This window comes from Melanotaenia boesemani, chromosome 4, assembly GCF_017639745.1.
Source record: "Melanotaenia boesemani isolate fMelBoe1 chromosome 4, fMelBoe1.pri, whole genome shotgun sequence".
Lineage (NCBI taxonomy): Eukaryota > Metazoa > Chordata > Actinopteri > Atheriniformes > Melanotaeniidae > Melanotaenia > Melanotaenia boesemani.
In genome coordinates this window covers 6,939,590-6,964,780 of record NC_055685.1, presented here as the reverse complement: position 1 = coordinate 6,964,780, position 25,191 = coordinate 6,939,590, and the positions used below count along the sequence as shown (strand labels likewise).

The window sequence follows — 25,191 nt, the reverse complement described above, 5'->3', positions numbered from 1 at the left end:
ACTGTCACCACGTCTTTCACAACACCCTCACTACACTCATCATACAGGGCAGAGAGAGACAGTCCACTAACATGGTGTTGAGATGGCAGTGATGCCGTTTGTCCAAAGTATTGATGAGTTTCTTAAATCCCGGATTGTTCACTGTGTTAATTGAGAAAAAAGTTCTGTTTATAACGTTTGTCTCTCTGTGACTCTGGGAGCTGGTGGATTATTTAGTTGCGACTCACAAAAATTGAACATTTTTCTATTTTTTTGGGTTGAGTTGCAAGCCCCTGTGTGCACGTCTGTGTGCACGAACGCAACATTTTACATGCACGACTGTCGCCTGTCGCTTGGCTGGAGGAGGGCAGCGATTTTCGCCTCCTCGCGCAAGTTTACATAGAAAATGATGGAGAAGGAGCGTCGCCGCCTCCCGTGTGTCCAGGTGTCTGCAACTCGTTCTAAATAAAACTAAATCGGTCGGAGCTGTGGGAGGAGTCTGCAGCAAAGCGCTGCAATGACAGCTGCGCTCGATTTGAAAACAGCACAAATCGAAGGACAAAAAATAATCGGACCATTTCGTTTTTATGATCGTTGAAAACCCAGATCGTAATTGTGATTAAAATTCGATTAATTGCCCAGCCCTATTATAAACTGATATATTTTATTAGATGGAAGGAGAAAAGCAAATAATTATCATTGGGATAACTATTAGCTTCCTTTTGCAAAATTGTTTCGCCCTGATTTTCAGTGATCACTTGGTTCTTGTGATTGTGGCTTTTTATTTGATCCCTGCTCCAGCTGTAAATACAGAGTGATTTTTAGACATTTGCTATTAAACATTTAAAAACCCTTCTTCATTTCAACTCAGTCAAGTTATTTCTACAGGTGGCCTTGCCATCGTCCTCTATTTGTTAGCATGTATTATTATTATAATACAACTGTACTTGTTTGGATATACACTGCCCATCTAAGAAAGAAAAGTCACACACTAAAATTTTGTTCACCTTTAGCTTTGATTACGCCTCATATTTTCTGTGGAATCATTTTGATAACAATATTTATTTCCGTCCAGTGTTGCAGTGTCCAGAATTGGTGACCCCTGTTCTAGCATGTTTGGAGCTATATTCTGCCTGGCCGAAAAAAGAAAAGTTCCATCCAAAAAGAAAGGGTCACACACTTGTTGGGCCTCCTTTGGCTTTAATCATGGCAATATTTGCTGCGGCATTGTTTCGATAAGCTTCTGCAATGTCACAAGATGATGATGATGATGATGGGACAGCCTACTGTGCAAAGGCTTTTCCAGCACATCCCAGTGGGATTGAGGTCTGGACTTTGTGGTGGCCAGTGTATGAAAATAGTGTCTCCTGCTGCCTGAATCACTCTTTCACAATCTGAGGCTGATGAACTGTCATCTAGGAATATGGCCATGCATCAGGAAAGATGGAATAACCTGCTCACTCAGTACTTTCCGGTATCAGCTGACCTCCCTCATAATGTTGCTGAACCTAGACCTGCCCAACTGCAGCAATCCCAGATCACAGACTGCCTCCACAGGCAGCCATCATGTCCACAGACACTAGGCATGATGGCCGCATCACTTCATCCTGTCTTAAAAACATATTAAACTTATTAAAAACTATATTAAACTTAAAGCTTTTGCATGCAAAATGTATTTGTTTTATTTTTTTAAATCTAAATTATATAAATGAATGACATAAAAAAACCTAAATAACATAACATTTCCACAGGATGCAAGCTTCATATCTTGTACAGAGATATGCAACACAACTGCATTCGTGATCTCTTTCCATCTGGATCCTTACCATACAATAATAATAATGATATTGTCAATGATAATAATGATATTAATGATAATAATTATAATAATAAATAAATAGATAGATAAATGCATTCTATTCTTTTTTATTTGACTATGAGCATATACTGTAGCGTACCATATTCTATCTTAACTATAACCACATTTCATCCTTATCGCATTGTTTGCTGCATTACTAACGTTATATGCTGACTAGGGTGCAGGATGATCAATATTAACATGTAGTTCATAAGGCAGCCCTGGACTGCCCACAGGAGAAGCTGAACGAATCCGGTAGCCTGGCTGGGCTACTAAAAAAAAAAAAAAAAAAAGAAATCACGGTGCATTACATTGGTGTGGCTGATTGGTCAGCCTGGCATTGACACCTGTGTACAGACAAAATCATCTGTGCTCGTCAGTTGTCACTAAAAATGGTGACTGGTCAAAATGACAGTAAATTTTTTTAAATGAATAACAGGAGCAAAGCACACAAAGCTGGAACAGCTGAGACGGAGAGAAACATGGTGGCGAAAAGGACTCGGAGTAAAAAGATGAACGGGGGAAGACAGTTAAAGAGGAAGCGGGCAAGTGTCGGAAAATTTAGGATCTTTTCAAATCAGCAGCAACATCACGTAAGTTCACTGATTAACAAATGAGTGATTCAGAGAGACACAATCTGTGGCGCTTAAGAGTTGATTCTGTGGTGCTGTGGCATCTATGTGTGGGAAACACTCTACTCAGAGAGTTCATGTACACACAAGTAAGGTATCTGCTGAAGAACAAATGATATTTTATGGTGGAGTCAGATAAAAATGTCTATGTGCAATCAAAGCAGAAGGAACAGGAAACCATGTAAGTATCCTTATCGACATGATCTATGCAGCTAGTTTGGCCTCACTTTCACTAAAACCAAACAACATTCTTTTACATTTGCTGCTTGCAGTATTATGCTATTTAGCTATAAATACAGATAAGATAAAAACAGTATTTCTTATATTAAAGGTCAACCTCTCCATGTTCATCAAACAAGCTGGATGTTAGAAAGCCCTATAATGTATTTATTAATTAATTTATAAAGTTAAATAAGACTGCAGACTGTGACCTAAGATCTAAGCTCCGTATAGAAACAATAGTGAGCGAATTTGTGATGGACATCAGTATCAGCTTAACAGAACATTCACTAAACATATCCCACATGGCTAAGAGGCAAAAGACATAATCAAAGCAATCATCCTACCTGTTTGGTGGGATCACTGGGCATCATATCCTCAGGTGGTGGGATGGCGATCATGAGGCTTGGTGGCTTCTTGCTCTTTAGACGACTATCTTTCTGGTCTCTGTTTGGAGGCGGCTCCTCCTCTACCTGAGATTCCATCCTGTTAGATTGCTGCAGATGAGAAAACCATAAAGGCTGTTAGTTAAAATAAATCGTTAAGAGGACACGTTTACAAGCTCACAGGAAGTATACATATAACTAAAAATCTCCTCAATCCATTTATTCATGTAAGCTTCCAGCAAGATCACAGTTCATTTATTTAAAAACAAAATAAATTATATATAATTATATATATGGTATAATACTAGAGCTCCTGTTCCCTCTAAAACAAAAAAAAAAACAGTCTCATCTGACATGTAAATAAAAAAAAAAACATCTTCCTCAAAATTAGAGCTGCTCGATTATGGGAAAAATGATAATCATGGTTTATTTTGAGTGAAATTGAGATCTCGATTATTTAACACAATTACAGAGATAAAAAAAAGCAGTGTGACATTTGAAGCGTTGTCTGTGGTAATGCAGACTAGTTTCTTCCACCCAGGTCCCAGTAGCTTTAGTTTGTCTCAGACCAGCAGCTGTGATCTGGAAAAAGTGAGTCTGGAGACGTTTCATTTTCAAGTTGAAATCCGCGTCAATGAAATGGAGGGTGACATTTATATACGGCTCTACAGTGCAGCTTGAGCACAGGTCCGTAGCAGTGGCAAAACATTGGACTGTAGTCATGTCCTTCACAACACCCTCACCTAGGGCTGGGCGATATGGCCTAAAAATAAAATCTCCGATTTTTTATAACCAAATCCGATTTCCGATTTTAATCGATTTTTTTTCCTTTTCTTTTACAAAACATAAATAAACTTATTAAAACATTCATTTGTTTATATAGATGAATGCTAGCAAAAATAAAGCATATAATGTCATAGCTCTTCCACCATATAAACGACTTCATATCTTACATGGAAATATGCGACACAATGCATCCGTGATCTCTTTCCATCTGGATCCTTATCATACAGGATCCACTGCAGAAATAATTCCCCTGATGAAGGTTGTCTCTTAGCTAGTGTTTGTGGGTTAAGTTGATTTCTGCATCTCATAGAAAGCAGCATTTCTCACTGCAGTTATACGCACAGCTAAATCCCAGGCGTGAGTGAAGGGTCACTTTACTGAAAATCTGTCAGACAAACACCGTTCTGGTGTGGAGGGAGGGCTAAGTCTGCTGCTAACTAACTATGGAAAAAAATCCCGATTTTCAAAAAAATTAATCTCCAGAAATGGAAAATTCGATTTATCGATTTTATCGATTAATCGCCCAGCCCTACCCTCACCACACTCATCAAGCAGGGCAGGAGAGACACTCCACTAAAATGGTGATGGCATGGCAGTGATACCATTTGTCCAAAGTGTTGAATAGTTTCTTAAATCCTGGGTTGTTCGCTGTGTTAATTAAGCACTGGTCTTTGGCAAGAAAAAAACGTTGTTTGTTTATAACGTTTGTTATCGCTTTGTGTCTCTGGGAGCTGGTGGGTTATTTAGTCGCGACATTTCAGTCTAACTTGAGAGGTGTTGGCAACTCGTGATGAATTAAACCAAAGCGGTCGCGGCTGTGGGAGGAGTCTGCAGCAGAGCGCTGCAATACCAGAGGCGCTCGATTTGCAGCTGAAAACAGCGCAAGCGGAAACTGAGAAGGAGCAAAAAAGTCGCCCATCGCTACTCAAATTTCTCAAGCCTAGCTTCTGCATTTTTGCCAAAATCATTTCAGGCTAGGGCTGGGCGAAATATCAAGATTTTCAAATATATCGAGACATTATCAGACGCAATATAGAAGGAAGCAATATCATTTATATCGAGATAGCCTGTTTTGAGTTAAAAGCATCTTTTCTTTTGCATTTTGCATAGCTGTATTTTTGTTATGGTCATTGAAAAGTATTTTTAATTTATTTTGTTTTAGGAGCATTTAATTTAATATAAAGGTACTATAATTTCAGTCAGCTGAATTTTCCCCATCCTCCACGTTCACTTCCTGGACATCCAACTGCTGGACCTCGTCATCAGTGTTGCTGTCCAGCATTAATGAGGATGGCTCTGTTCCAGGTTAAAAAAGCATTTGGTTTGCCCAAAAGACCAACAAATACATCCCTGCAGTAAGCAGAGCACTATGTGCATGTGGCTGAAGAGCAGCACAGATATACTTAAAACGTTGTCTGGTTGTTTTAGTTAAGATTATGCAAAAATATACTTTTCTACAACTATATTTAAAATCAAAATGATGCTTAGTTACGCAAATTTATCAATTTTATTTCTTGATTTGCTTTTATTGTCTTATTTATGTATTTATTTTTACATTATTTATTTTTGCTTAATGTTATTTATTTATTTATTTATTGGTAATTTAATTTATTCCAGTCTTTTTTCTTTTTGTCATTTTTTTTTTCCTGATTTTTGTCCTGCTTTTTATTTTGTTTTAATATAACTGTAAATAAATTCAGGTGTTGAGGGGTTAAAGGCCAACCTTTAATATTATAAATACCACATTTCTTTCTGTTCATTCACATAAATTCCTGTTAATTCCCATGGAAAGTTTCCAACTTTTGAATTTTACAACCTTAATAAACAGGTAATAAATATTAAACAATAGCTTTTTTTAACAAAGAAAGTTCACATCATAGCCACCAATCAGACTCTAAAGTCATTTAAAGAACCAGACTAACTAATAAAAAAATCTAAAATAATTTGTTTATTTCTAAGTGTATTTGGACCTTTATTGAAAAAGCAGCAGCCCAGATGTTAAACTGTTTAGAGTGACATCTGATGACCATAAATAACAGTAATCAATAGTGCTCTCCATTTGTTATGCATCCTCTAGGTGGTTTGTAATCAATACACTTTTACTTCTCTTGAATTGTAAATAGTCTTGCATTTTTTTTTGTTGGGTGCATGTAATGATGATCCTATAGCAGAAGCCTGCTCCATTTTTAGATGCATTATAAAGTAGAAACCCTCAGCATATCTCAGAGGTAATCAACTTATTTCTACAACACTGTACACACAATTAATTAGAAAACTACTCATCTAATTTTCTGTATGATACCTCCTGTCCAGACAATTACATCACATGCACACATATTGTGCCTGAAGAAATATATTTTGCCAGTAACGAAAACCCTCCATAGCTTAGCGAGGTAAAGTACTGATTACTCTTTCTGCTCAGTGAGAGAATATTAATGTCAAACTTACTTATCTTCATCTTCCAGACTTTACCAATAACAGCAAACAGTGGAGCAAGCAGCCAGTCTATTCCTGGAGCTCGGCCTGCGTCATAGCATTACATTTAGTATTTCCAGAGAAATCAAAGCCAATGCAGATGTAAACCTAAAAAATCAAAAGCCTTGGCCAGCACATCTATTATAGTCTTGAAAGCCTTCAGTGTTGTCTTGGAGTTGTGGTTTAAAAAAAAAAAAATCAATGCGAGGTTCAGGGTGTCTGCGACAGGAATGGCAGCAGAACAGAAATCTGACACCGGTTCAGTTAATAGCAGAGTTTCCACTACAGAGTTGAGGACTGGTTAGACAGGACTCCCCATAATTTCCCTGAAACCAACTACGTCCCACGCTTCAAAAAGGCAACTTCTACAATAACATTCTCTTGGCTGGGGTGCACATTTTAATTCTGCCAACATCGTTTTAAATTAGATGTGTTAAAATATTTAAGGTTAGGCAGAAATCCTGCCAGGACTTCAGAGGACCAGTGGGTAGAGGCTGGAACCAACCCACTTCGATAATGAAAAAGCAAAGAATTCTGCTAATGGACAGAGTGCTCAAGTGGCAGAGAGACTGCTGTCGACCACAGTTTATCAACGAAGAAGCTGCAGGCGCTGTTAGAATCCACATAGGGAAACTAGATATGCTATGGACGGCATTCTCCAGAGGAACGATAACAGCAAGACACATGGACAGTACATATCACCCACCCTTAATTCAGATAAAAATTTTAAACACCTTCTTTAAGACGGACAGGGTAATGATACAAAAACATTTGTACTGGAGCTGTGCAACAAACATTTCGTAACAGTTCAACAAGGAAAATATCTTTAGATATAATTCTGCTATCTATGACTGTATATACCCATGACTGTCAGAAAAAGCAGCATCAAAATGTTTGCTAAATAAACATGGATTATTACCCATTCATGAACACAGTTTAATAGCTTAACCAGGCCAAGCTAATTTGAAACTTGGGGTGTGTATTAGGGCTGCAACGATTAGTCGGCGTTGTCGACAATAAACAAACTAATTTACCGTCAACTATTGCCAAAAAAAGACACCTACATCGGCTGTGTCCGAATGTGCACCCTACTCCCTACATAGTGCCCTATATAGGGGTCACGCCATTTTGTCGGAGTGTCCAAATGTCCAGAGAGAAAAAAGTAGGGCACTCAAAATTACTCACAATGCATCTTGAAAAGGAGTGAGCATCGATGGTCACTAGATGGGTCAATATAGACCACAATGCATTGCGGGCAGAAGCTCAACATGCCGCAAGGAGGCGAAAAAATTGAGCTGCGTGAAATTACCTATAAGCAAACGAAAAAAGAATAAAATATAACATAAGGAATAAAAATAAAAATATTTACACACAACTTTGGATTGGATTTGGAATGACATCTTGACACGGGTTGTGGTTGCCATGGTGACGGCGGTAGTCACGTGGTTTGCGGTGAGGAAAAAATAGGCAGCCTCGTGTCCGAATCGCCAAGAGAGTGTGCTATGTAGTGAACGAGGGGTTAGGGAGTAGGGTGGACATTCGGACACAGCCATCGTCTTTTCTTAACTCTGCTGAGAGTTGCACATGCGCAATAACTTCCGCAAGGGGAAAAATATGGCGGCCGACCGGGAAACAGAACGGCGGCAGAGGACATCAAAAGTCTGAAATAACTTCACATTAAACTTACAAAATAAATTAAATACATGTGAGATTTGTAAAGGGGACTTTGAGTACCACGGATGTACGTCTGCAATGCTCGAACATTTCAAGACGAGGCACGTCGGAGTTACATAACAACCTGATGCAAGATTTCAAAGCAATTATGAGACACATAATCCGATTGGTCGACTAGCCGTTTTAATAGTCGGTGACTAATCGACCATCAGAATAGTCATTAGTTTCAGCCCTAGTGTGTATAGTTATTCATGCTCTAGTTGTGTTTCTATAACCACCATCAATCAGTGTCAAATCAAGTCAACACTGGCAAAGGAAACAAGGAATAACAACAAAATCATTGACATGTCATCAAAGAAGGCCAGGTAAAAACTTATCAAGCAGCTACACTTCTTATAAACATTGTATGAAAGTAGGTAAATTGTAACAGGGAGTGTCTGTAAAGTGTTGTCTGAGATATTCACAGACAGATGATCAGATCATGCTGGTATGCAGTCTAAAACTTAACTGTTTTGTTTGGTTCAGTGCTTCAGGGTCTTATTAGCCTCTGAAACTGGAATAATAATACTGCTTGACTGTCTAGTACTTTATAATCACAAACTAATGACAGATAGGATTAACACTTAGTTCATATAACAGTCCTTATAAGTGCTTACCAGGTCTTAAAATCAGGTAAATACAACCACAGATAAACAAAAATGCATGACATGTCTTATTTAACAATAAACTAAGATAAATTACAACCTTACTGCTTCCAGAGAGATTAAAACGGTAAGGAGCAGCCAAGTTCTGTACCAAAGACACCTGATTAATTAATCATCAGCAAGTGTGACTTCTTTTAAAGTACGTTTTAGCTGTTTACTGGTCTGCAGCATTCACTTGAATTAACATAATGTTGAGGAGGAAAGACATCAGCAATGGTCTTAAAGAACCAACAGCTGCTGCTTATCAATCTGGGAAGAGTTATAAGGTCAGTTTTAAACTGCTTGAAGTCCATCATTCTACAATAAGATAGACAACCCAGAAGTGAAACACTTTCAAAACAGTTGCCGACCTTTCCTGGAGCGGGCTTCCCAGCAAGTTCACCACCAGGTCAGATCTTGTCATGTTTACAGAAATTGCAAAAGACTCAAGATAGCTTGTCTCAGACTATACAAGCCTCAGTTATCATGCTAAATGTTTAAGTTCCAGACAGTAGCTTTTAACAGCGGTGTGGTGGTTAGCACCGTGGCCTCACAGCAAGAAGGTTGCTGGTTCGAGCCTCGGCTTAAGGGGAGTCTTTCTGTGTGGACGCATAGGTTACATGTACCAGATAACTTAAATACCACTTTAGTGTCTGCTGGTCCTGTACTTTAAAAGTTTGAACAAATTTAAACTTTTAAAGAACAGATTATAATCTTGAAAACGAGCCACATAATTTCCAGCTAATTGACATTTCTACATGTGGTGAGTAGGTGTTACTTCTCATATTTCTTCTCAGCTCTTGACAACAGAAACAAAGGTGGGAAATTAAAAAAGAAATTGTCTGAGAGTCAGTGTTGATGGAAAGTGATAAGATAAAGAGCTGGCAAAAAGTCAACTGAGCTTGAATTTCAATTAAGCACAAAAGGTAAGGATGCACCAACACCGGGATCTGGTAGCGGTCTGAGAATGTACGTGGGCTCTTATTTGGTACTCATAAAATTGTTCCCATACTACACAATCGACAACTACGTAAAAAAAAACACACACACAAAAAAAAGCTAGAGCTGTCAAACTTAATATCTTAATACAAAGAGAATAATCTGTGGGATTAACATTTTTTTAAATGCATTAACACATAAACCACAAAGTTATTACTCAAAATTAAAAGTCTGAATTTGGTATTTTCTCAGAGAGAATCTTATTTTAGGCATGTAGGTGCTTTGGTGCAGCGCTGAACCGAATCCACCAAAAATCACACTATCCTCCTTATTTATGAATATTCTGACAATTTTCAAGCCTTACATTTAGAAGATGGCTGCAGGATGATCCATTTGACACATCACATAATTAACTACTCAGTCATCGCATTTGGTCCACACTCCTTAATAGTGAACTGTAATGGGATTTATTAGTAGTACTCATATCGGCAATGATGTTTTCAATGTCTTGAGTCCCTGGGACTAGGGTTACACAATACTAAAATTTCAAACTTGATACAGATACTAAGGATGGCACTCAATACTATTTTCTATACCAGGGCTGCCCAAGTCCGGTCCTCGAGATCTACCATCCTGCAACTTTTAGATGCAACCCTTCTCCAACACACCTGAATCAAATGACTGGCTCGTTACCAGGCCTCTGCAGAGCTGAATGACATGCAGATGACATCTGATTCAAGTGTGTTGGAGAAGGGTTGCATCTAAAAGTTGCAGGATGGTAGATCTCGAGGACCGGACTTGGGCACCCCTGTTCTATACTATAGAGGGGAAGAGAGGGCCGCTCACAAGAGTCTTGTCCTCTTGTGAGCGCCTCTGGAGGGGGGGAGGGGCCTGCGGTAGCACCCACGACTCATTGAGAAAAGTAAACAATAAGTGTTTTCACGTCAGTCTCAAAGTCTCCAATAACACCAGAAAGTTGCTAAATTTGTCGCTAAATGCTTCAAAAAAATTTGCTAGAGAGGTCTGAAAGCTCACTAATTATAGCGACAAGCTGCTAAACTGGCAACAGTAAACAATGGGTCCTCCAGGGAGATGCTGTAGGGGCGGGGCTACTTGCTGCAGTGCCTGTTTAAAATGGATAGATACAACTGATTTTTTTCCATGAACCAGCAGACACTAAAGTGGAATTTAAGTATTGATACCTGTTCTAATGAATGTCTAACTAGGTACTAAATTTTAGAATTGATTAGTATCTGAGAATTGATTTTTTAACCCTACCTGGGACCCACAGGTGGCAATTTAAGTGGGTCCCTGGGAAATTCAATGTGTCCCCAGTTAAAAAAAAAGTTTTTTTTCCTATTTATTATATTCTATTACTTAAATTGAAGTGTTAAACTCCTTTGATGGTGATGCCATCTGAGCATAAAAAAATGGCGACCACCACCGTAACTGTAGTATGTTTTATTTATTCCATTAAGGACATAACCACAAAGAAAATTTAATTTAAAAAAATGTGTTTTAAGGCTGTTAGAAACCAACAGTAATGAGAGGTCGCTTGTCCTTGCATTACCAACTAAAAAATAGCACATGAACACAGTGCAAAGTTCCAGCTGCCAAACAGGACATGCAATCTACACCTGTGCAAGAAGACATGAACTCATTTGTTTCACTGAACAGCGAACCAGATCGAGTCTTCTCCAACGCAACAAAAACAATGCTCATTTGCAATAAATACTGCCCATGTTATATTGTCCGGCTGTCTTGTTTTGAGGGTGTGATTAGCTATTTAAGTCATTAATGTCAGCTAGCTGGGTTGTCACTGGATCTTGGACAGGCCATTCCCATCAGTAACCCTGGGTGGCTTATTGTTTGACTTCTGTCTTTGTCTGCTAAATGAGCTGAAAACGGTTGTGAGGCAATTTTGTTTTTTATTATCCATCATACTTATTGTGTTTGGCTGTATTTGGTTTTCATTCATTGTTAATGAGACTGAGAGTCCGTTCTAAATATTGTTTATAGTTTATTGACATTTGAAAGGGTGTACTTGCATTATTATGGCATTGTCTTTATATTAGTTGAAAATGGTCTCAAAATGACAACATTATTGCTTTGCCCAATGTTATTGTTTATCGCGATCATTTCGGAGAAAATTTATCGCACAGCAAAATTTGTTATCGTGACAGGCCTATTTATAATTTCACCACAGCCACCAGAATCTGCATCTAATCGAATTGTGATGTGCCTAAAGATTCCCAACTCCCATGCTGGACTGGAACTCTCCCCCGTTGTGGTAGCTGATGGCCAAGTTACTTCTAAACGTACGGTGTAGACATCTGAAAGCTCATAGACCAAATCATTGCATGAAATGTTGCAGAGCAGGTCAGCGTCCATAACAGATTCTACAAGTTAAATTGGCTAAAAAATAAAAAAGAACAACAGATTGACAACGGGGAGGATGGGTGCTTATAAGGGCCCTTAGCTTGTATAGTGTCTAATGCTCCACTGGTTTATCTAAACAACTCCCTACTCTATTATTAATCAGCAGCACTGTTAGCGTGTGTGTTAGCCATTTCACCCCCCCCCGTGTGATGATATCACATGCTTCTCTGACAGTGTGTAACCATGGCTCAGCCCGTTGCCATTTGTGGGATACTTAGGGGAGTTGTATCCCCTGCAACACTGGAGACAGGCTGGACTGTGCAGCTTCAGCTGCATGCAGCAACCTGCTAAAGCCCTGAGAAGCCCCCACCCATATCTTGTAAAACCACATGCATGGCCTGCATTCAGGGGTGTGAAGCGGGGATCCTGTTTCATCTTCTGGTGCATTCACTCTTTACAGCAGCTGACAAGTCACACTTGGGCCAACTACATGCCAAAAGAGATTGGCTTGCTAGATAATGAAAGAGGGCCTTAAGTGAGGCGCTCCTGTTCCACAACTAATGACATCTGAAATGCATCTTGAAAACACCATGATCCAGTATAATGGTAGCATAAGAGTACAGTACCTTGATCTTCTATGAAAATATAAACAAGTAGCAACTATATACATAAAGACATCAATAAAACTCACAGTCCATTTTTGGTATTTTTCAAACACCTGTATCAGAGGAATGGCTAAAAATCAACCCTATGTGCTCCCACAGAAGAAAATAACCCACTCTTACTGCTTGGTGTGTGAAGAATAACAGAGCCTTTTTTTGAACTGGGAGTGTTGCAAATGCCAAATTTAACCTCTTTTTTCCTCCTCTTTTCCATTTTACGCATTTAAGTTAGATTGGCAGATAAGCTCATTGTAGTTGGAAAAGGTTTACTCACGGGTGAAAGTTACCAGTATTTACAACCACAAGGGTTACCACAGCTGACCAATAAATATTTTTTTATCTAAGAACTTCTGTAAACAAGCATGAGAACAAAATGGGAAATTTTACTTGAGTGCATAGCAGGCAGACTGTGATAAATATTCATAATTAATACAAAAAAACATAGAGAAAGGCTTTTCTAATAATTAAACTAAATTGTTTTTCACTCAATCACCTTGTGATTTACTGGTTAGTAAAGCATTCAGCAGGAATGTTTTATCTCCACTATAGAGGACTGACTGGGGGAAGGAATGAGTGAAATATCCATGAGAACTAGGAGGAAAAAACACTTTCTGAGCTTTCGAGAATAAAAGCAGGTTCCTTCTACAGTAGTTTGCAGTTAACTAGCAAGACATTTCTCTTTTTCTCAGCACTTATTTTTGGATCTTTTCAGCAAACCATTATTCAAAGTGACATGTTGGCGTTTCCTAACTGTGTGCATGTGTGATAGTCGACAGCTGAGTTTCATACAATGCTGAGGTCAAAGACATTTGAAAATTTACTCACGCAAACATGCAGGATTGACTGTTTTTAAAAACTGTAAATGTGTCCATTAAATTGCTGGAAATTTGTATTAAAAGTCAGTTGGTATAGTGATTTTTAACAAATATATCTTCGCAGTGAGCAGTACAAACAGCTGTTGTTGTTGTGTAAACCAGAAGGCTGAATGAGGAAGTGACCCACAGACAACTCCCTTATCAGTTCCTCTAACAGTTTAAGTCTTATTCATTCTTCTCTGTAAATCATGTTTAAAGACTCGTTTTTATAAATCTTGTGTGTTGACTGTTACTTTAAAAGTAATATTGCCTGTGAGGCTTTTAAATGACGTTAATATTTACTAATAAATGTTTCACTCCCTATGTAATAAGGCAAATATATGAGAAGAACAGTAATCAGGTTAGGGGTCACTAACCCTGAGACATCAGTAATAATAACACTAGGTATTGTAATCATTTCAGTATTATGACTAAAAGTAGTACAAGTGGTGATGCCCAGAAAATGTTCCCATTTTTACACATTATGTCAGAGCTAAATTAGAATTTGCATATGGGGATGTTTTGTGATTTCTGTGACCTAGGATGCCTGACTTTGCCTGACTTTGCAGCAGCTTTTGTAAAAAAGTTGCACAAGTTTTCTTTATTGCTAAATCAGATGAAGAATTGCCATGCATGATACAGAGATGTAATTGTAGGGGAAACAATGGATTTTATCTGTAAAGTGTCTTGACATGACTTTGATGGAGATTGGTGCTATACAAATAAAACTGGATTGAATTGATATTGAATATATTGGCATAACCTGAAAGAAATGTAAAACCCCAGCCATGTCTATTTTAGTTATAAAATATTTGATATGACCATTGACTTCAGGATTTTATCAAATTAAATCAAATTAAAACTACAACATTAAAGATTTAACCTCAAAACACAAGGTGGTTAAGCACTTTAGGTTTACAAATATTTTAACTAGAGATCTATGTGAACCTTAATCTCTTCCCATGAGCAGTGCACGTCTGTAGTAAACAACTGTGCCAACCCGTGCTATCTTTTAAAAGTGTTATTTTTCTGTGTGTAAATATTCAGCCCAGCATCAGCGGTCCAAAAAGAGTGTATGGTGGCACATCAGTAGATGTTCATGAAAATAGAATAAAGAAAAATACAATAAAGACCTTTTTGGCACCTCTAAAAAAAATGCTTGATAATTTAGTTTCCAAAAAGTAGACAAGTCTCTATCGGTCTGTTTGCACTATTATTAGGTGTGTAGGTTTAAAGTAATCATGACTGAACAGCAGCTGAAAGCTGAAGAAACTGTGGGAGGGTGTAATCTTCAGAAGTGTCAGCTTGTTTGAGCGCCTCTAGACAGTCCGAGCAACAACAGAAACTGCCACCTCACTCTTCAACAATCGCAACATGTCTTGATGAATAACGAATGAAACCTCGGTTCTTTACTCAGCGGACTTTATATCTTCCTTTGTACAGTTTGAGTGTTCACACAAATCTATCGTTCCATTTCAAAGCCATTAGAAGAAAAGAATTTGAGTTCACTGACAAGATAACTTGTTTGGAACAATATCAATCTATCTAAAACAAAACAAACAATAACACTGCTCATTTTTCCTGCATGCCCAAGCTTGCATGACCACAAGCTACTAGTCTGTGCTTCATTAGCAGCCTTTTTCAAGTCCATGAGTTTCTACCACACACACGTTATACATGTATGTTTTATCACCCAAAATGCTAACTTTTTTATCAGGAAAATTTAAGCCCATCTTGTAGTTTAAAAACTGAGAGAGACAAAGCATTGTGCTCTCAGTCAGAAATTAACAGCAGTGCCAGAACATGAGTTAAGACATTCTGTCCTCCAAGAACTGGCAAGAAAATGTGGATGGAGATTTTCTTTCCCAAAGGCACAAAAGAGAGAGAGAGAGACAGAGAGAGAGAGAGAGAGAGAGAGAGAGAGAGAGAGAGAGAGAGAGAAAAAAAGCTAAGAAAAAAAGAAAACTATTTGCCCCATTGGGAATTCTACCTCAAAACTGTAATCCTTTCAATTGCTGCAAGCCAAAAATCTCACAATATTTCCAGAGTAATTCCCATATTTTTTAGACAATGTGTCACACATTGTGGGGGGAAAATGGCTGACATGGAAGGGTGAAAAAATATCCCAAAAAACAAGCCAGAAGCTTAAAATGTCTTGTTAAAAAAAAAAAAAAAAAATGCACGTATGTGTGTTTATGGGCAGGTTTTGGCAGGAGTGATGAGCCAGTGTGGCTGTGTCCGAATGTGGACCCTACTCCCGACATAGTGCCCAATATAAGGGCCACGCCACTTTGTAGGTGTGTTCGAATGTCCAGAGAGAAAAAAGTAGGGCACTCAAAGTTACCCACAATGCATCTTAAAAAGTAGTGCGCATCGATGGTAACTAGACAGGTCAATATAGACCACAATGCATTGCAAGCAGAAGTTCAACATGACGCAAGAAGGCAAAAAAACATTTTTATTGAATAGATATGCAACAAAGAATAAAATACAACATAAGGAATGAAAATAAAAATATTTACATACAACGTTGCTTTGGATTTGGAATGACATCTTTACGCATGTTGTGGTTGCCGTGGCGACGGCTGGTAGTCACGTGGTTTGCGGTGAGGAAAAAATAGGCAGCTTCGAGTCCGAATCCCCAAAAGAATGAGTCACTATGTAGTGTGCTATATAGTGCAGCCCTATGTAGTGAACGAAGGGTTAGGGAGTAGTTATTATTTAGAGTTTTTTTTTTTTTTTTTTTTTTTAATTCTGAGATAAAATTAACCTGAGGTTTGTTATTTTTGTCATCGTAAAAATTTATTACTGACGTTGCTGGCTTACGATATGCTTGATTTGTGCCAAGTATTAGCAAATAACAGAAAATGTGACATTAAAAGAACAAACACAAAGCGTTTGATGAAAACTATTTACTCAAATAAAAGACTTGAGACTTGACTCGGACTCGGGATTCGAGACTCGTGAACAATCTCCTCCTGTCTGCTGTCATTTCTCCAGACGTAACACTGACGTAATGTCACACAGACGTTATGTCAGCGCTATTGTAACTTGAAAATGAAAAACTTAATACAAATGGACCAATCGAAGAGCAGCAAACTGGAATGTCTGTGGTATAAAAACGACGATGGATCCACCACATCCACCTTCAACCATGAGGCAGGTAGAAACTTAGGGGCTGAGTTATGACGAGGGCAAAACTGCTGCGCTATTTAACATTTGCTGCGCAGTTTTGCTCTGGTTATGTTTCTACGATTAGCGCCTGATCTATTAAGACTGCTCCTGTTATCATTTGCGGAGCAAACAGCAGTATTTAAATGAGGATTTAGCGGCGCTGTTTGCTCTGTCATGTAAGGTTCTGGAGAGCAAGGAAACCGCAAACGCAAAATTAACTTTTATCCGATAGAAGTTGAGACAAATAAAGGAGACAAATAAAAATATTGCGGAAGTCGAGGAAAAAAATCTAAATGTCACCAGAAATGCTGCAATATAGTTTCATATTCAAGTTCAATTTATTTATAAGGCACACTAACAACAACCTTTAGGAACCAAGGTATTGTACATATAAAAACATGCAAGGAACAAATAAGAAATAATAAAGGTTTAAAAGCTATAAAGAAATAATAATAATAATAATAATAATAATAATAATAATAAAAGACAGGCATGATAAAGTCTTTAAACTTATCCAGCAATTCTAATATTGCAACGCTGGATCGTCTCCACAATCCTCTTCTCTGGCATTCTAAATATATTAATATAATAGAAAAAAATGCATTATCTTAGTCGCCTTTCATGGTGTCTGTGCCTCCTCCTTAAAATTATTACTGCAGCCATTGCGCGTATACTGTTGTGCCAATTAGCACCTGCTTTTCAGAAACGCTATTTTTAGAGCAAACATAAACACCGCAAACTATTTGCGGGCTACATGAATCCCACTGCTGCGCAAACCAGATTTATTTGCATAGTCTCCTCCCACTAATGTGCACTTTCTGGCCGGAACGCCCATAATGCATATGCAGTAGCTTCAGAAACGCAAAGTGGAGAGCGGCGCAGTTTTGCCAGGATAACTGACGCAGTTCCATGTTTGCGGCTTTGATAGATAAGCTTGGGCCGATTTTAGCGGAGCAAAGCCGTCTGCACCTGTTTTAGTACACGCAAAGCGTTAATAGATCAGGGCCTTAGTGTTTCTTTATGGTGAACCTACCAGTGAGGAGGTTTACTTTATGGAGTCAGTCACCATGGTAACAGACTCGGGGGAAGACTTACGTCGCTTTCTGGAATGGAAAACCCAGAGTGTCCCTCAGCTCAGGGTTAACATAGAGCGTTGACATGACCTGCTTTCTGGAACAGGGCCCAAGTGTGTTGCAGGGAAACATCTAAAACCTGCAGGACAGGTGGTGATCGTGCACTAAAGTGACGCATGTCCCCCCCTCCACATTCAGCAGAAAAATGCTATGAACTGCAGTATTAAATTTCTCTGTGGGTCCAGGGGGATTTTGGTTCACAGTAAAAGCTCTTGTTTAAGTTATTTTAATATTTGTTACTCTGAATAGATTTCCATGTTCATCAACAGGTTTCCTGAATTCAGCAAAGCAAATAAATTGTCCAGTGGAGAGGGACAGAGCATTTGTTATAAGCTACAGATCAGTGCTGTTATTAAATGCTGGTAAATAATGGGTGAGCACAGATTTTAAATTCCTTGGATATTATAATGCAGTCTTCTAAGCAGACCAGATGGCAGGCGCTGCATGGTAGATTACTCAGTACAACTAAAAGTGACTTGAGACTTGAATTGGACTTGGGGTCAAAGACTTGAGACTTGACTTGGACCTGCATAAAAGGACTTGTGAACATCTCTGGCATATATACTGTAGAAGTCTTCATATAAACTACTGCTGCAGGTTTTGTTGCCATTCAGGAGAGATATTTAACACCGTTCACACATCATCATAATACTGGAGGATCTATTCTTGAACTTGAGTGAAACTAGGAAAATCTAATTCTCTTTGCTAAGACTGTCTAGGACAAGAAAATGACAAACACCTCAGCAAAGTGATTCAGCTCCAGCAGATTTACACATTTATGATGAGCTGAGCAACGTTGACGATACTGAGCAGATCGCGTTGTTGTGTAGGTATTATGGCTGCAACTAATGACCATTCTGATGGTCGATTAGTCACCGACTATTAAAACGACCAATCGAATTATGTATCTCATGATTATTATAAATGGCTCCTATTTCACTTTCAGCTTTGAAATCTTGCATGAGGTTGTTATGAAAGTCCGCCGTGCCTCCCCTTTAAATGTTTGAGCATTGCAGACATACTTGTGTGGTACACAAGGTCCTCTTTACAAATCTCGCATGTATTTAATTTATTTTATAAGTTTAACGTAAAGTTATCCCAAACTTTTGACGTCCTCTGCCACCGTTTTGCTCCCTAGTCCGCCGCCATATTTTTCCGCTGGCGGACTTTATTGCGCATGTGCAACTCTCAGCAGAGATAGGATTAGAAGACGATGTCTCCCTCTGTAGTTTTTTTTTTTTTGTTTGTTTTTTTTGCCTACAATAGTCGGCGGCTAAATTCGTTGTCGACTATTTTCATTGTCGACTATTGTCGACAACGACTAATCGTTGCAGCCCTAGTAGGTATGTGAACTCTAAGGTTGCACAGCTTTGGCATTTTATTTTGTCATGACACATCAGGCACAAAAGTTATGGTTTATTGTTATTTTTAAGAGTCAGGTTTTGTGGCTCTAAAATATGTCTATTTGGTGGATCAGGTAGTAAAAATTGCTCTTTTATTAGTCAATGCTGCAGACCCATGGTTTAGAAACATTCTGATTCTCCAAACTGAGAGCACTCTTCTACTCCATTCATTAGTGGAGTCCTTCATATTTCAAAAGTGCTTGGAAAATCATGGCCGTCACCCTCAGGATAAACAACAGCTTCCTGTTTACAGAGCCCATTCTGAACTGGGTAAAGGGGCATTTAAATATGCCATTCTTTTCAGCTGAAATCAGCTTGAAAACTATTTGAACTGATCTCAGTGAATGAATTCAAAGCTGATTTAGTGGAAACTAATTGTGTTTTTTAAGTTTTTACACTTTGAGTTAAATCCTTTGTCATATTGTTGAATTGTATTAACTCAATGACCTGCTGCCAGGACTTCTTAGCAAAAAGAGATTTTTCACCTCAACTGAATGTTTACTGGTTGAATAAAAAGCTGGTGAGATATAAACAAAGGGTTTGATAAATGTCTCTTAAATAAAGTGTCTAAAATTAAAGTCATATAATATAAAACTAGGATGAATACAGGGTTGGGCAATATGTTAAACTTTCCCATCAGGTTATTATCAAGCTGAAAACTGGGGATTTACATTAGCTGAGATATGTAAGAGCCACACAAAGTGGGAAGACATGGGAGTCCCAGGGGGAGGGCACTTACCCATATCCTATGATCAGCAAATTCCCACAATCAGCAAAGATATTGTAGGAAAATAAATAAAATCATCATCTATTTGAAATTATTTGGGTTTAAAACAAGACAAACGTTGCAAGCTGAAGGACTGAAATAAACTATAATTATATAAAAAATGGAGCTCTAAAAATACAGTGCGATCATATGATAGACATGTAAACTCAAAATAAAAATGATTTGGGATAACATTTGATATGGGAGTGCCAACTCTCATATGCTGAGCATGAAAGCTAATTTATTGTTTCCAGTAAATTATGATTGCCTACATGATGAAAACAATCAAATATGATCAACTTAGAGGCTTCAGGCAGGTGCCCAGTCCTCCAAAAAAAGAACAACACTGCATCATCTGCAGTAGAAAACGCCAAGCATAGGTCAAAAGCTAATGTACTGAAAGTTTGTTTTTAGATTTAATAACCTCTGTCGGTGTAGAAATGCAGCTTTTAAAAAATACTGCTGATGCAACAAGCCTGTTACAATGCACGCTTCCTTATTTTTAGCCAGAAATTTTAGCTTTTAGTGTTATTCCACTAATGAAGCTTCTTATTCACTGTAAACCAAGCTTACTACTGGTTTGTGCGTTAGCATAAGCTCTGTTTTGACATTAAAAATTAATTACTGGTATTTTCAACCCAGGCACAGGGTTAAGTTCGCCCCTGCAATGTGTGATTTTTGCACTTGGACTTGTTGCATATGTAAATATATATTAGTAGTTTTCCTTCCAGAGCACAAAATTTACACCAGGAAACAATGAAATGATTTGTTTATAGTCATTTACTAAGCTTTGCTGCACACCAGAGACGCTTTATTTTTAAAAATAAAGGTGGTTATAATTTAGCATTAACAGCTTATTTTAAAAATATTTAAGGTCCAACATAATGTGCTGAAAGGGAAGCAGAATGTATGTGAAAAATCTGGGAACACTAGATAGTCTGACGGTGTAGCAGACAGATTGTGGTGTGCAGTTTCAGCTCAGAGGACTCGTTTCTGCTGAAGAGGACTTCTGATCATAGAAGCTGTTGTTCAGTCTGGCCAGAACGTCTTCATGGAGCAGATTTGCAAGTGCTTTTAGTTCCGTTTGAAGATCCTACAAACAGGACTGTGCAAGTTGTGAGTGTTTAAAATGCTCCACAGGTTTGCGTGAATTAATGAAAGCATCGCAAATGCTGCAGTGTGACAGAAGCCTGTCATGCTCACAAAACAACCCAAAACTGGAGATTCCCTCCTCTTTCTTCATGCGAGTCACAATGTCACACAGGATTACCACATTTAGATAGCGGACTTTCCCAGAATTTTCTATTATAGATAGACAGCTTTTAGAGTAACTTTTCTGTGGACTAATCCCTTCAGTTTTCACCTTGTCTGCTGGAGGTTGACTGCTCAGCTGGAATGCTTCAAGTGTTTTCTCTTCCCTTCTTGGCTGAACAGTGTTTTACCCTGGAAACCTAGAACCTTTAGCTGTACACACATTTCAAGTTACCGTCTTGTTTTTTTTTATGTTCCCAGACTAAAATATGCCCAAATTGGTTACGTGCTAAATTAGCAAAGGCAGATCATTCCCCATCTGACTTGGAGAGAAGGTGTATGGTAATGCTGCGTCTTAACTAAAAACTCTGAGTAAAAATATACAAGTTCTAATGGATATTTTTCATCAACTGATTCAACATCAACATATTTTGGTAGACTTAAACCTGCATAACACTTAAAATTTGTAAACACGAGACCATGTTGACTATCCATGATGTGGCTCGGGGAATTCAGTCTAATATCTGATCCATGAATTAAACCAGTACCGATATTGGACTGGCTCAATCCCAACTCTACCACTAACAAAAGAAAACACATTATCAGAATATATTGATTCTTAATTATCAGAAATCTTTATACAGATCTGCATGTTTTGCATCTTTTCATGTCTATTTTAACATACGGATATTTAATATTTTCATGTGTGACACGTCAAGGTGCAGAGGAATCACATTACCAAATTTCAGTTCACTTCATTTGTATAACATCAATTCACTTTATAGACAAAAATAAAAAAAAATAAACAAGCTTAAAAGATATTAATTTAATAGCAAGATTCAATTTTACTTCATTATAACCCAGTTCTGATGGGAGGTGTCTGAAATATTATGGTGTCAGTGACACAGCAGCAGGTATATATTAACATGCCTTCATTTTCTATTACAATACCCATTAAGTAAATCTAGCCCGAAGACTTCATTCACCAAAAACAGCACAAAAAGCCGTCACTTCTCCAAGTTCTACATATTTTTATGCAGTCCCTGAGATATAACAATACCAACGCAATACCATGCAGTAGCCTTGACACCTTAACACTTACAAAATCTGTTTTCACACGGTCCTGTGCCACAAGTCTATTTTTATATTAATTGAAAACATATTTATAACTTGTTTCAAAACGATGTATAAAAGGGACATTCACATTTCACCAACTAGAATGTTGTGCAGCAGAGTTGTGCAATTAGCACAAATTTTCACATTATCACACACTCTGAACTGCACTCTCATCCTTCACAGTGAAATAATCTCTTTAAAAACTGCCCAAAGCTAATCACATACAGCTAATACATTCATCCAATAACCAGAATAGCCCCTAAAGTAACTGTGGGTACTAGTAAGTATCAAAAGAAAAATACAGAAGTAATGCAATGATCATTTTTGACATTACCACCCACCTGACACCCACTATGTACTCTAAATGCAACCTCATGATAGAGGTGGGTTATGTTCACAGAGATAAAAATACAAATTACACTGAAAAACACTAACCTACTGGTAATATTTGGGCATTAACTCGGTAATTAAACGCTTTTGATATCTCCTTTGCATATTTCTGTTTCAAAACCAGGAGTAATAAATGCGGCTTTCCATCTGCATAAACTTTAAATATGCAGTTTAAACATGACTATTATTAGTTCAGACTAAAACGTCTACCTTGAACACTTATATTAATAGAAAAGCAGATGGGAAGCGTGCAGCGTTGGGAGCAAGTGGACGTTACAACACACGGCGCCTGTAGTGTGGAGGAACCGATGGATGAATAACTGTTCTGATATGCGTTGCCCCGGCGGGGAAGAGCAACAAAGGGCTTGCTGAGACATGCTGCCGGCTGCTACTTTTACAGGAGATTAAAAAAACGGTTGTTAGCTAACACTGATGTTAGCAGCTGTATTATTTATACTTGTTTAAACTAAGCAAAGATAGTAGCCCAAATTCTCCATTTATTGACCACTTGTTCCCGGTGGGTGACATACCTGGTTTCATTATGTCAATAACTCGATACTGACCGTTGACGTAAAGACGTTAAGTTATCTTTCAGCGACTTGAATGTTGGGAAATAAACAAACATAACATTAAACGAGTTTTTAAATTAGTTTCCCACTTACCTCCAAGAAAAAGTAGTTGGTTTATTGCTCATAAGGCAGAAGGCATATGTCCGAAAAAACTACGGAGCTGTCGGTTACCGTCCAGCCGTGTGTCACTACTTCCCTCTTTCTGCCTTCCAACAACCGTACTGCGGCTCCACGGAGGAGCAGGAGGCGGAGCCACGTCTTATCTCAGCCTCAGGGGATTTTTGCTGGACTGCGCCGAAACTGGAAACTACTTATTTACTCCTACACAAATATGTATTCATTATATTTCAAAGGGAGCGCAAGAGTTTCTGTTATCTTTTTGCAGTTGATGCATATATTTGGCTAGGACTTAAATGTTGCCAGTTTCTTCAATTTTCCAGTAAACTAATCCAGTGGTTATCAACCTGCGGTCCCTGACCCCCCCTAATCTGTAGGGCAAGTTTAAGTAAAATGTTAGTATTTTATCTTAACCAACATTTAAGAGTATTAGGGCCACTGAAGAAAATACTAACTAAATAAATAAATTCCACTCAGAATTCTGAAAAAAAAGGTCAAAATTCTGACTTTAATATTAGAATTCAGAAATCTCAGAATTCTTAGATTAAAGCCAGAATTCTGACTTTTTTCCTCAGAATTCTGTTTTTTATTTCTTCAGTGGCCCTAATATTCTTCCGTAAACATTACATACAAGGCATCAGAAAATTTATAATTATTAATATGCAAAATTCAGAACAGTGGAAAACGAAACAAAAACGGATGGGGCAGTAACAGGGAACATGGTACAAGGAGAAAAGAGGGGGAAAAGGGGCAAAAATAAAAATAAAAAAATTCATTTTACCCTGGCAGATATCTGAGAGAAAGCAACATCTATTAATGTTTTTGCTAAGTAGAACAAACAAGTGTCAGTGATTAGCAGTGAATGATGTGTGACTGTTAGAAATAAGGCTACGTCCACATGAAGACGAGTTGAGGCGCATCCACTTAACTTTTTTTTTTTTTTTTTATTTGGACATTTCATACACATCCAGGCAGCATTTTTAGGAGCCTGAAAACACTAACTTTTAAAACCACGTCCCAAAGTGAACAAACGGGTGTCACTGAATCTGTTTTACAGCAATATTTTAACCATACCAACTTTATTTATAAAGCACTTTACAAGCACTGTTGAAATAAAGTGCTGCACATAACTGAATACTAAAAGATTTAAGAAACTATAAACATTAAATGGATAAAAAGAGACACGCATAAACATGTCAGAAGATAACATAAGAACACAACACAACAAATCTAACACAATGAGACCTTTTAACACAAATTAGATCAAATAACCAAAGTCTTACTGAGGTGGAAAGCTAAATTGACTGGATGGCTGCTCCCAGTGCCGCCTTTCTGGTAAGTTTAGTGTCCACCAAGTTTCTAGTTTAAACAGTGTCAAGTTCTTATCAGTAATTATATTGTATGGCGTTGTGTGGTTTATCATTTATTAATCATAATCACCTAAATTGACTGGTGTTCTCATGGTGCACATTTTTACAGTTGGTTTGTGATATTATAGTTTTATACAACATAACTGTAGATGCTCACAAACAGGCTATTTTGAAGACGTCTATTTTTTCTGTGTTGATGCAACCGGAACACCAACTACCTGCTAATGGCTCTGGGGCATGTGAATTACAAGATAACTGTAAGAAACCCTATATACAAAAATAGCTGATAATGATCCATTTTAATCAATTTATTAATGACGATTTATGTTTTCTGTTTTGTATTTTATACAATTTTCCAGGCAAAAATCACATTTAA

At 37.9% G+C, this 25,191-nt stretch overlaps 1 protein-coding gene across 1 annotated transcript in view; it reads right to left on the bottom strand.

The window, feature by feature from the left end:
• Positions 1-23,564, bottom strand: part of LOC121638431 (inactive rhomboid protein 2-like) — a 46,905-nt gene extending 23,341 nt beyond the window's left edge. Inside the window, exons 1-2 of the mRNA XM_041983230.1 lie at positions 23,422-23,564; positions 3,036-3,185 (exon numbers count right to left, since the gene is read on the bottom strand). Coding sequence (XP_041839164.1) covers positions 3,036-3,173 — 138 coding nt within the window. The 5' untranslated portion in view covers positions 3,174-3,185; positions 23,422-23,564. The remainder of the gene's footprint in view (positions 1-3,035; positions 3,186-23,421) is intronic.
• Positions 23,565-25,191: the final 1,627 nt, after the last annotated feature.